Consider the following 13,896-nt stretch of genomic DNA (forward strand, 5'->3'; position numbering starts at 1 on the left):
CTCAAGCAGAATATTCTTTATGGTATTAGGAACTAAGGCATGGAACCAACTCCCCAGCACTCTGAGTGTCATTCAATCTGAAGCCTTATTCAAAAAGCACTTGACAACCTGGCTCTTCTTGGTCTCTGACGCACTCTGTTAATCCCTTATCTAATCTTTCTCCTAATATCTCTCAGTGTTTGTTTCTTCCTTTCAGTCCCTCCTCAGCTGGGACCATTAGAGTTTATACTTAAGTGCCAGAATGCTCGATTACGAGTGTCAGTGCACTCTACAAGACTAAGATTAATTCATTTATTCTCAGCTGATCCTGCAGAGCTTCCTTCTAAAGTCCAAAAAAGAGTGAAGTAAGTATGTTATTGCATATCAAAAACTGAAGGTATTGACGTGATGTCACAGTTAAAATACATCCTCCTCAGCTAACAAGAGGAGGAAGTTGTTTTTCTGCATGTGCCCCTCTACATCTTCACGCAGGGTCTGGCTACTTTGGCTTTTTTGTTGATAGTCTTTGGCATCATCAAACAAGCATTTGTCTTCCTTTCATGCTCAGCCTTGACAACGAGAATTGTCAAAGCCAAGATGTTGACTAACACCTTTGAAAGGCTTTACAAAACCATGTTTATTTGTAGGGCAGAGGGTGGCCATTTAAACCAATGGAAATATTTGTCTAAATGATGTATTGCAAAGTCATTACTGCCCTGGTAAATATATGAGATGTTTGAAAATTCATAATGATGGGATTCTATGTCATTTTTTAAAATATGTTTTCAAATGTGTTGTTTGTAAAATATATGAAAGTCAAATGTATCGAATGTAATGAGCTAGCAATTGTGAAAAACTCATCAATTAAAATAAATACATTTTCAAAACAATTCCTAATCTCGCAACATGACACTTTGCTTGCATTTCTTTTTCAGCAAGTGCTATTTGGTCCTACATGAAAGAAACGAACCAGAGCTCCATGACAGGGTTCATTCTCTTAGGTCTCACTGAGGACCCTCTGCTGCAAGTCCCTCTCTTTGTGCTCTTTCTCCTGGTCTATGTCACAACCTTAATTGGGAATGTAACTATAATGGCATTAATTAGGGTTGCCCCTCACCTCCACACTCCCATGTACTTCCTGCTTAGTAACCTGTCCTTTGTAGACATTGGCTATTCCTCAGCAATCACTCCAAACCTGTTGGCCAAGCTTCTCCTGGGGAGAAAGGTGATTTCAATCTCAGGGTGTGCTGTGCAGCTCTTTTCATTCATTGTCTTCGGAACATCAGAAAGTCTGCTTTTGGCTGTAATGGCGTACGACAGATATTCAGCGATATGCCATCCTCTGCTGTATTCTGCTATAATGACTGGGAAGATGTGTACGCAACTAGTCATTGGTGTCTACATCTGTGGATTTCTACATGCCATGCTACAAACCGGGTTCATCTTCAGATTGTCTTTCTGTGGCTCAAAAGAGATCTCCCATTTCTTCTGTGATGCCCCCCCTCTTCTGAGGCTGTCATGCACTGACACCTTTGTCAATGAAATGTCAATGCTAATTTGCTCCTTTACCATAGCAATAGTGTCAATCTGTACTATACTCACCTCTTACATTTATATTTTAACCACCATAATGAGAATGTCATCCTCTGGAGGTAGGCTCCCAGCCTTTTCCACCTGCTCATCCCACTTGATTTGTGTTACCTTGCTCTACAGCACTGCCCTTGTTGTGTACCTCAGTCCCAAATTAAAGTACTCCTTTGGTTTTGAAAGAGTAACTTCAGTTTTCTACACTGTTGTGATTCCAATGCTAAATCCTATCATCTATAGCCTTAGAAACCAGGATGTCAAAGGTGCACTGAGGAAAACGATTGGAAAATATTTTGCTTCCATACATCTCCAACATAAATAGCTAACATGTTCAAATATTGGTGGGCCATTACCCTATTCTGGGATGCAACACAAGACATGATGGGGCTTATTTGCAAGCCCCTTGGGCTGCCAGTGCATCACTTTCAATATGGGAAAAAGTGATGTACTGGCGGTGCATGGGGCTTGTGACTAAGCCCTTATGTGTCTACACCAGATATATATTGTCCTAGAAATGAGGTCTCCACCAAAAACACCTGTCTATTAAACTGAGCTAAACATGGTTTACTGGCTCCCTCTTCAAGCTAAGAAGATCAATCTAAACATTGGAGCATATATGACTACCTTGAAAATCGCTCAGCGACAGATGCAAGCTCATGACTTTGAGGGAGAAATACTAAAAATCATAAAATCAAAGAACTAATAAATCCAAGACCAGATTACCCTATCTTCAACCCCCTCAATCATTGTTCACATGTAACCAGGAGACTGTTATCACCATCAATGACACCTACATCTTCATCATCTGCCAAATGCAATTAATTCTTGCTTTTTTTCAATGGCATTTCTACTACCAGTGGGGAAATATCGCTACAAACACTCACAGGCAAAAAAAAAAAAATGCTCCTAAAAACTTCTTGAAAACAGGAGACACTTCCACATTAACTCATAAAGACTTGGAAAATAATGAAGTGCTCAAACCAGCAGACTACAATCAAGACTCAATCAAAGCAAACATTTCCAAAACTAACATTCACCTCCTGGAAACATTGTGTTAAATAATCAGAATCTTTCTCAGGCTTCCCTAATCTCTTGAACAAGGGGTCATATATTTCAAATTCTAAAGAAACTCAATTTGGACCAAAAGGAAATATCAATTAATAGACTGATTTGTAACTTACCCAAGATGTGGAAAATATCTGTAATATATGACCTATATCACCGACAACCACCTGCCAGTTGGAATTCTTAACAGGTATCATCATGGTTGTGGCAAAATTGAAAGTCTGAGACTCCATCCATTGTGGCGTAGATAAAATGGAATTTTGATTCGGAATGTTATGGTTTGTGTTGGCTATGTTTGAATATCATACCGTCAATCACGGTAACTCACTCAACACTTGAGCATGCAATAGAATGACACTTCCTTGTACATATCCCACTCAGAGTCTCTTTTCCAGCTTCATATATACATTTATTAAAACCTCTGTTGGATGCAACTTCAATATACTGTACGTGTGATGAGAGCATGTTTTGGTTACAATAAAATCTAAAGGCTACATTTATATGGCTCTGGTAATAACTGAAGGTTTATAGACCCTTCAGTTTAACTTATAATGTCTGTAGTCTGACTTGTTTAACAATATCGTAGAGGTAATATTTCAGACATTTCATCTGTTGTTATGTATGTCATACAATCTTAAATTGGTGTTTTATATCCATGTACCCATCGTCATAGCTACCAATGTGTCAGATTGCTTATGTGTGACATTTTTACAGATTCAGTGTAATTTTGAGTTACAATCAACGGCCAAATGTGTGACACTTAGAATGACTCTTTCTCCAGGACAAAATCAAGCAATGAAGTCGAGGGAAACAGATAAATATCAGAAAACACACTCATTTGAGCAACGAGAAACTCTAAGAATCCACATAAATGGAAGGGTGCTAACCTAGTATCCTTGTAACCAGATTGCACTGTAAAACAAATGTGTAGCTATGATACTAAACTTGAACTTCGACCTTAGCATGAACATTTATAATGTCAGAAGTGTTAATATTTGACATTTATCAAATCTCAGAGTCACAGTGCTGTAGCAGGGAAAATAAACCCTGCTGGTCATGGGTCTCGGTAGTCTCTTGGGGGCAGATTTACAAGCCCCTTGCGACACATTTAGGCCACCGTTGCTACACTTCGGTAAAGCAGCGGCGGCGTAAACCATGCGCCACGTTGTGCCTTATTTACACTGTGACGCATCTAGGGAGATGCGTCACGTTGTAAAGCCCTGCGCCACATGAAACCTGCGATAGGTTTGTGTAGGAAGGTGGAATCTGACTAATGGTTGCCCCCAACTTTTTGCCTGGTATTTAAGTGGTTTTTGACTAGTCAGGCTGGGATCCTGCTATCCAGGCCCCAGCCTATCTGCTTTCTCCTTAAAACTGATGTGAGTACCCTAGGTACAAACCTAATTGGATGCTGGGCATGCCCTACCAGTCCCTTGTAGATGGTACCCTAGGTACCCAGGGCATGGGTCCCCCAGTAGGCCTACCAGGGCTGCAGCACTATTGTGTCACCCTGGGACAGCCACACAAACTGACACCACCAGACCACTACTGTAGTCTGGGTAAGGTGGTGCTAGCACCCCTTACAGGGATGTAGGTACCCTATATCCCACACCATTATAACACATATACTCTCATAGGTCACCCCTATGGCAGGCCCTGGTAATCCTACAGGGCTGGGTGCTGAGGTATGTGTGAGGGGGGACCCCTACGTGAGTAGGGCCTCTCTGCAACCTTCGTAAAATCGTTACTGGGTTGTTTGTAGTGTAGCCATACCATATACTCTTAACCGCATTATAAGTCTATCGCGATAAGGCGATAACTTGAGAATGGCTACACAGAACCATATCGTGTTTGGTGTCAAACATGTAGGACTTGTACCCCCAGTCCAGCCATGGGCATGAGGGCACGATTCCCCCCTGCTAGAGGGGCGATATGGGAAAAGCGGCAGAATTTAGACACCAATTTAAAAGTGCACATGTAACACAAAATGGCTACTGTCCGCCACCTACACGACTCTGGCTGGCTGTTGCTGGGGAAAATCCCAGCCTCGCCAGCTGGACAATAGGGTTCCTGTGGCAGGGAGGTGCTAGCACCTCCCCAGACAGGATATGTGGATTGGAACAGGGTGGGTGCACCAAATGTCCTTTCAGAGTTGCACGTATGCAGCTGCAGAGCCCTCATTCTGCATACACCGCCTGGAACCGGTTCAGGGGCATCCTGCCCCTCGCCCAGGTGGGAAACACACAAAGGGGAGTGGGTGTAGCCACCCTTTCCCGCCTCTACTCTGATTGGTAGGCTCTGATCTGGACCATCCCCTAATCTTGGGGATAAAGGTGAATACTGTGTCCCCAGAGCCTCAGATTAATCCAGAACTTCAAAGAACTGACCTTCGACGAGCTGCTGCCCAGCTGACTGAAGAAATCTCCCTTGTGATAAAGGAGTTATCCCCCTGCTTGGCAGGCACCTGAAACACTGCAAGTGATCCGGTTGGAACTTCGCTGCTCTAACGAACTTCGACGACGTCCAGCAACCTTGAGGTGGGTTTCCTGAGCATCCCAGAGGCCAGTGAGTGTGCACAGCAAGTCTGAGCACCGTGGACCGCGTGGGTGCCGAGATTCCTGCATACTCCAGGACACCGGCCACCTCTTGCATAGCACACGACTCTGACCAGTGGGGAAGTTGTGCTTTGGCCCATTATTGAGCCAACCACCAAGCAGCATCCGTGCCAAAGATCAGCACCCTAGCCCCTTCCGGTGGCCTGTGGGCTCCCTTTTACGCACTCCATTTTACTGCCTTCTGCGGTCCCTTGTCTCTCGACTTGTGGGTCCTGGCGGAGGACAATCTCAACATCTAAGAGTTCCCCTGATTGCCCCAGGCCTGCTCTACGCTCTCTCCAAAGGAGAGCACCCTCAGACCTCGTGGGTCTGCACCAGCAGCTGCTTTGTTCATCTTGCGTGAGTTGCGGTGGCCAAGGCTTAGTGGATCCAATCCGGACACTAACACAGCTGCGACCCTCATCCGACGTGGGACAGTCGCCCTCCAGAAGCTGGCCTTCCTTGAAGCCTCCCGGAGCCCGTGACTGCAGAGCCAAGCTGCACTCTTCTCCACCTGAAGCACCCGACACTGCAGAGCTCCTTCCTGTGAGCTCCCTGGTCACTGTGCCGTGACCCAGACTCTGTCCCCTCAGGTTCTTCTCTTCAACTTCTACAACTTAGATCTTCACGACATCATCAACGCTTTTGCCTAGCAGCAGATTTGCCTTATTTTCCATTGAAAATCAGCCCGCGACCCGACACCAGAATCGACCTATGCACCCGGCTTCCCTGGGGCAGGTAACAGCGGTACTTCGGTACTCCCGTGGTGGTGGGCTCTCCAAAGGCCTAAGTCTAAAGTCTTAACTTTGTACTCCTGCTAGAAGTGCCTTTTATCTTTAAAAGTTCAACCGCAACATTCTCCATAGACTAACATTGAGATCCCGATAGCAGCTCTTTGCACTGCACGCGTCTCCCGTGGGTCCCCTTCCTCATAACTGTGGGTGGATTCTAAAGGGGCAAGCGATCCTAAATGCCCTAGGCATTGTGTTTAGAATTGTTGAGGTTCTTATACCACTTTTTTAATATATGGTTTGGTCCCCCCCTGGGGCCCATTGATTCCATTGCTAACTATTGTATCTATCAATGCTTGTTTGAAATGTACTTTTGCCTCTAGCCTCATAAAGAGACTTGTGGGATTCTGTCTAGAATAAATACATATATTTTATATATATATACCTGTGTGGACTACTCTTTCATTTGGTTATTCAAGAGGTTATCTAGGGTAAAACAATAAGCTTAACACTCCTTCAAGACTTAGCCTGAAGGCTGCTCTCCACAGCTACCACTAGGATAGCTTTCTTTAAAGGTTGTCTTTACCTATCATCAATAAGAGTCGAATTGGACTGGTGCAAGGTGGCCACTATAACTAGTGACCAGCATATGCCAGGCCAACTTCTCACAGTTTGATGTTGCCGTTCTGTCACAGGGTGGGTGTTCTGTCACAGGAACGCCTCGTAAAAGTGACGCAGTGAAATCTACAAGATTTCACTGAGTCACTTTTCCAAGGCCTCTGCAACAAACCCTCACGCCTGCTTGTAGCAGGTGTAAGGAGTGGCGCATAATGTTAGGGATGGCCAGCCCCTGTGCATTGCTGGAGTTGCATCACGCTGGTGACGCGACTCCAGCAATGCGCCGCCCTTACGCCACAAGATGCGACACGCATCTGCCTATCCTTGCGCCACGGTGCACCGCATTGTAAATGTGACACATCTGTGGTGGCGCAAGGGGAGACTTGCATGTCGTATCTGTTCTGGCGCATCCCTGCTGATTTGCCGAGATGCGCCAGACATTGTGAATATGGCCCTTGGTGTCTGTCTTGATCATTGGCTGCGGACAGCTGATGGGAATCAGGATAAATTCTCACATAGTGACCATGGTGAGAGGACCTGCTTAGTGGTGTGGGCACCTCTGTATTGAGAGCTGTGCCTGTGCCTTTTAAAGACACTTAGAACTGGCTCTCAAACTCATGTCGTGACCGGACTCACTCTCAGCCCTACCACGCACCACTGTTGATGTTAGACTAACACATGTTAATGTGGTGTTCCCCATTACAGCATTAAAATACATTATCAAGCATTTTTAGCTCCTTGACCACCTGTGCGTGCTGAGCCTAAGTGAACTAAAGCAGGTAATGTAAAGTTTCTGTGGCGGTCACTCTACATTATATGCAGTGCAGTGTCCGAGGCTGTCTTTATTATATTCCTTGAAAACACTGCAGATGCGGCCGCTTTGTGACTAGAGTTGCTTACATTTTAGACATTAAAGCAATGTTACATCATAGTTTACTATGAAAGACTGCACTAAAGGGGTTTGGACTTCACTACTGAAAGACATTAGAGTACTCTACAGAAGAAATACTGCATTGCAAATCTCAAATAAAAAAAACACTCTTACATATGGCAACATATCACTGGAGATTATCAACGTAAAAACAAAAGTAGAGAAAAATTTAAGGAGGGCAACAAGGAAAGAGGCAATGGTGCCTGCACGAGAAATCATGAGAAGACAAAAGCACAGATGAGTAAGGAGAGGGAAAGCAGGTGTATTAGTCAGAGCAGGCAATGGTGATCCGAGGAAAGGGCTAGACCAGGATAAGATAATCAGTGGAAAAACAATGTAAACTTTAATCAATCAATCAGGATTTATAAACCGTGGCTAACCACCCAATAGGGTATCAAGATGTTTGCAGGCTCCAGAGGCTTATGTGAACAGCCAGGTCTCGAGGGCCATTCAGGATCCCTGAGGGAGTTGATGGTCCGTAGGTGCGTGTGGAGGCTGTTACAGGTCTTTGTTGCAGTGTGCGTAAAGGAGCCTCCTCCACTTCTGCTTCCATAGATGCTGGGAATATGGGCATGTGAAAGGGAGGCGGAACTTAGTCTTCTCGATGGTTGGTGGAAGTTCAGGCGATGGTTCTTGCAGACAGCTTCCTGGTTGTGTAGAACTTTGTGTCCATTGGTCAGCAGCTTCAATTGGCATCTCTTCTGTATGGGAAGCCAGTGGAGTTTCCCGAGGTGGGGTGTGATGTGGGTTGGTCAAGGAAGGTTGAGGATGAGTCTGGCTGGGGTGTTCTGTATGGTCTGAAGTCTCTGTAGAAGGTTTGCAGTGATACCCACATAGAGGATATTGCCGTAGTCAAGTCAGCTGGTGATGAGGGCTTGTGTCACGGTGCATCTCATGTGCAGGGGTAGCCACTTGAAGGTCTTACGTAGCATGCACAGAGTGAGGAAGCTGGCAGAGGAGATAGCGTTGATCTGTGATTTCATGGTGAGCTTGTTGTCAATAATGATTCTGAGGTATTTTGCATGGTTGTAGGGAGTGGGTGCGGGTCCTAGGTCTGATGGCCACCAGGAATCATTCCATGTGTTGCTGCTGTTGCCAAAGATCAGTACTTCTCTCTTGTCTGTGTTCAGCTGCAGGCAGTTGTTCTTCATGCAGTCAGCAACAATTTTCATGCATCTGTATAAGTTGGTTCTGGTGGTGGTGGGGTCATTGATGAGTAAGAGGATGAGTTGGATGTCGTCTGCATAGGAAATTATGCTGAGACCGTGGGATCTGACGATGTTGGCCAGCAGGGTCATATATGTGCTGAAGAATATGTGGTTGAGGGATGAGCCCTTGGGGACACTGCAAATGATCTCCTTGGGTTCAGAGGTGAAAGGTGGGATGTGGATCCTCTGGGTTCTTCCGAGGAGGAAAGAGGTGATCCATCTGAGCATGCTTCCTTGGATGCCGATGTGGTGCAGTCTTTCAATCAGTACGTGGGGAGATTCACTGTTGAAGGCTGCAGAGAAGCCTAGGAGGATCAAGTTGCTGTTTCTCCACAGACAAAGAGGGTTTGAATATCGGCGATGATTGCGATCAGGGCAGTTTTGTTGCTGTGATTGTTACAGAAGTCGGATTGGGAGGCGTTGAGTGGCCGATTCTGCTCCAGGTGTGTCAAGAGTTGATGGTTGATGATCTTTTCTGTTACCTTTGCTGGGAATGGTAGCAGGGAGATTGGCCGGTAGTTTTTGAGTTTGCTGGGGTCAACAGAGGGTTTTTTGAGTAGTGGTCTGTCGTTGGTGTGTTTCCAGGCATAGGGAAATATTGCTGTGGTGATAGAGGTATTGGGTAGAGTGGCGAGGTCCTGGCTGATCCTTTGGTTTCTAAGGTAGAAGATGTGGTGCAGGCATGGGTCTCTGGGAGCTCCTGAGTGGATGGATTACATGGTGAAGGTAGTGTCCTGGGTGGAGAGGATGTTCCAGGAGGTCAGTGTGTGATTCGTGTTGGTCACGGTGTTGGCATATCTAACGAGGAAGTCCATAGGTGTGGTTTGGGATTCGATGTTTCTCTATAGGGTTTCAATCTTGTCATGGAAGAAGTGGGCAAGGTTGCGGCACAGCTCCTGTAAGGGTGTGATTTTTTTTTGCTCGCAGTTGCGCTGGAGAATTCCATAATAATGTTGAAAAGTTCTTGGTGTTGTTGGCCTTAAAAGGGGATGGGAGAAGAAAACATCTGTAGCAAAGAATGGACAGAAGATTAACTGAGGTAGAAAGGCATAGACGGAAGGCCGAGGTGAGAGTGAGAAATGCAGGAACTATTTTGGAAATGAGTGGGGATCACGTTAAAAAGGTTAATACCCTTGCAGGAGTATTTTAAGTATTTTAAAACACCTTCTAAAACATAACATTGTGTGAGATTAACCTCATTACATGGCCGTAACTGATTTTTTCTGCTGACCTTAAAGGGTCACGCAAAATGGCACACATAATGCATTAGAATGTCACACATAAGCACACTGCAGACATACAAATGTCACACATGAACTAGGCAGCTATGCAACCCATGGAGGCCCCTTCATGACAGGGCCTGGCAGGCAGCAAGTGTTGAGGTAGGGAGGTGAGATGTCAAACACTGGCATCTTCCTCTAAATATTTAATTCAGCGAAGAGGCCGCAACAGCATTAAATTGTTAGGGGCCTGACAGGGAGGCAGAAAATTGAGATTAAAAACATCACCCAGAATTTGTTTTGCAGTGCCTGCCTGGGTCTTGGCTTTATGGTTTCCTTCTGGATTGTACTAGTAGTTAGTACCACGAGTGAGCTTGTAGCATGAATACATTTTTAAAGCATAAACTGCAGAATAGCGATTAGAAGCAATAAGTTCTTATTTGGGATATCTGGTCATGCTGGAACGGGTCAAAATCAAATGTTCAGGCCACCCGTAATAGAGCACGGGCTGAATACAGGGACACAGTGAGGCCCACTGAATAAAAGTACATTGCTCCTGACTGCTTCGTTGTCTAAAATGCGCAGTGCAGCTGAAGAAATGCGTTGGTATTGATCCAGCACTGATCCATGCAGCTATGGTAATGCACCAGTTCCGATGAGCGAAGAGCTACTGATGCAGAGATTCAGCATTGTCATTGAGGATGCCGCTGAAGGGATAGGAAGACCTTGCACCAGGAAGACAGTCGTCCAGTGATGATTCCGAAGGTGCTCCAACGACCAGATCTATGCAGCAAAGATGATACACCGGTTCTGATCTACGCCACAGGAGCAATGTGCCAGATCAAATCCATGCAATCGGAGTGATGCACTAGTTCTGATCCACGCAATGGTGGTGATGCTGATTCAAGAGGATACAGGGGTTTTGCTGTAGCATGAACCTTAGGCCCACTTCCAAGAGTCCAGGACTGGGTGACACCATTCTGCAGACCTGGTACACAGATGGCAAAGTCCAGGTGCAGAAGCAGGTAGGTTGGAAGTCCTTTAGAACCCTGAGACTTCAGATCTGGAGGCCAGCCAGCTAGCCATTGGTGCCACTCTGGGTTTCAGTTATTCAGGTCCAGTCCTGCTCACCCAGGCAGGAGAACAGCAGGCAGCATGGTTGAACAGCAGGGCAGGGGTCACACAAAGCAGCAATCCAGCAGAATTGCAGGCCTTCCGCAGCATAGAAGTCCTTCTTCCTGGCACAATTTCAACAGGTCCAGAAGTGAACTAAAGTGGTGGTGTCAGAGATCCATTACCTATACCCAGTTGTGCCTTTGAAGTGGGGGAGACTTCAAAGACAGGTCCTCTCTTTCTGCCCTGGCTTCAAACTCACAAAAGGGGGTACGCAGCCCTTTGTGTGGAGAAAGGGCACAGTCTATTCAGGTGTAAGTGAGGCTGGGTCCAGCTCCTCACTCCCATCCTGCCAGGATGGACCATCAAATAACACCTATGCTCCTATTGAGGGGCGGCTGTCTAGGGCAAATACAAAAATCCCTGCTGTCACCCCCCTCAGATGTGCATCAGAGGCAGCAGACACCAAATGGATAAAGTAAAAAAATTACAACTTTTTATTTGCAATTTAAAATTTGACCTCACCATTTTAAACTGTGATTCCAGAGAAACCAAACTTGAAAAAAGTCTATCTCTTCACAATTCAAAATCGTAGTTATAAAATGAAATTAGGTAATCCCAATGTTATTCTATGAGAGTGATAGGCCTAGCAGAAGTGAAAAATGACTTTAGGAGTTTTTTACTACCAGGGAATGATTTTTAAATAGATTGCACCCTGACCTCTGGCTCATTCAAGGCTTATCTTTGAGGTGACTTAGCTCTATGTGTAAAAAGAGAAGGTTTGGGCCTGGCAAGCGGTTTATCTTACCAGGTCAAAATGGCAGTGTAAACTGCACACACAGGCTCTGTAATGGCAGGCCTGAGCTATGGTTAGAGGGCTACTCAAGTGGGTGGCACAATACAGGCGAAGTAGCAGCATTTAATTTACAGGCTCCTGGCTCATGTAGTGCACTTTACTTGGGTCTTATAAGTAAACTAAATGTGCCAGTTGGGGATAAGCCACAATGACTATGTTTAGAGAAGAGAGCACTAGCACTTTAGCACTTGTTCGCAGTGATAAAGTGCAAAGAGTCTTAAAGCCAGAAAAAAAGAGGTCTGAAAAGGAGAGTAGGAAGGCAAAAAGTTAGAGGAAAGAGCACATTAAGTCTGTGCGGTCTAATAGACAGTTATTATAGTAGGATGTGAAACACTTTTCTTAGGGGAAGATTAGGGCCCAGGCATTTACTCACTTTGCCCGTGCCTAAAAACAACACTGGCGCTAAGACACTAAGAATCTAGATGAAGGGGGGCTCATCAGGATGATGGCAGAGCAAAGTTCAGCTGATGTTCCGACACCTGCAACTAATGTAAAGTAGATCTGTATGCCCTCAAGCATGATTAAACGAATTGCTTAAAAGCCAAGACCTTCTCCTCAGGCAGTGTGCAAACACCTTGCACTGTGTCAGGTTCAATATCCAGAACAATTAGAGTTGTTGAAGTGCCAGAAGTACTCCTAACCTTGTCAAGAGTCTAATGAATTCCAACAGGCATTGACTACAAAGATCCCAGAAGGGCCTAGAAACAAGAAGACATTCAGGCAGGGCAAAACTAAGGGGCATCTGCATTCTTTTTTAAAACATAATTCTGGAAATGATTACATTTTTCAAAATAAGAGTATGACAAAGCATAGCTATAGGCATACATTTATCAAAATAGAATGCAAAGTCAAATTGAAAACCCAATAAATTAAAATCATTTGGATGCAGTGGCAGCATTCTGAAGTCTGATTTAATGTCTACATTTGTCGGGAGATCCCCAGGGCTAAAAGGCTGCAGCAAGGCAATGACATGGTCAAAAGAAGGATACATCAGTGAACACAAGTTATTGCCAATCTCATCATTAACAAAGTGTTTGCTTGGCACAGAGAGATTGGGTATGAGGCAAAGTTCTTCCAGTTCCTTTTTGGGACTTCCCCCAGCAGGGAGCATATAAAGTTACAAAGGGGAGCAGTAACAAACATACCTCTCCTGGCTTGTCTCTTTCTTAATCCTTCACCTGACGATGTTGATGTTTGCTCTCACTGACTGCTGATTCCTGCATGCAGCCTCTCCAATGACACTGTGCACCAGTGTCCTGAAATCAAAACAAAAACAAGCATTTGCAATGCAATAGGTCTCGCATTTGCGAGAGTTTGAGCTATTAGCATTGTAAATGACAGTGCCTTTTATTTATGTTATAACAAAACAAACTTAAATAAAAATCATTGTCATTTACAATGCCAATAGCTCAAACTCGTATAAATGCGAGACCTATTGCATTGCAAATGCTTGTTTATTGTGTGGAGCACCAGAGAGTTTTCCGATTAGCTCCGAGCAGTGCGCATCAGTGCTTTTTAAAAAGCTTTCACAATAATAAAAAAAACACAGAAACACAAGGGAGGAATGTTGGGTTGTAAAGCAGGATAGAGGGTAGGGTGGGGTGGCAGGCAGTGGGAAAGCAAGCAGAAACAGCTGGCAGGAGGCACGGGGGCGAAGAGAACCAACACAAGACACGGAGCTTGGTTGCTGATAAAGTAAAACAAAGGGTCTGGAATAGGGTGACCCATTTCAGAAATCCAACTAGGTTAACCAAGGGCGGCAGCGACTAGAAAGGCCATAAATTTCATTAGCAGATAACAACCAAAAGTGAAGCGAAAGCACGTGACCAACGAGAAATGCAGCTATTAAGCCCCTGTATGTGGAGAGTGGCACACTGCACAAATGCCCTATAGCATACCATAAATATTAGCTGCAGTTTTTTATGTTTTATTATGTTTTGTTCATTAGCGTACTGGGAAACACGGGGTGAAATTCAGCCCCTGTATGGAGTGAG

General features: G+C 44.9%; 1 protein-coding gene across 1 annotated transcript; it reads left to right on the forward strand.

Moving 5' to 3' along the window:
• The first annotated feature begins 934 nt into the window (after positions 1–934).
• On the forward strand, positions 935–1,888 carry LOC146853918 (olfactory receptor 5B12-like). The gene has a single exon (XM_085650971.1). The coding sequence runs from the start codon at positions 935–937 to the stop codon at positions 1,886–1,888; it is 954 nt and encodes a 317-aa protein (XP_085507097.1).
• The last annotated feature ends 12,008 nt before the right edge of the window (positions 1,889–13,896 follow it).

The sequence above is a fragment of the Triturus cristatus genome, chromosome 4_1, assembly GCF_964204655.1.
Source record: "Triturus cristatus chromosome 4_1, aTriCri1.1, whole genome shotgun sequence".
In the NCBI taxonomy this organism is placed as follows: domain Eukaryota; kingdom Metazoa; phylum Chordata; class Amphibia; order Caudata; family Salamandridae; genus Triturus; species Triturus cristatus.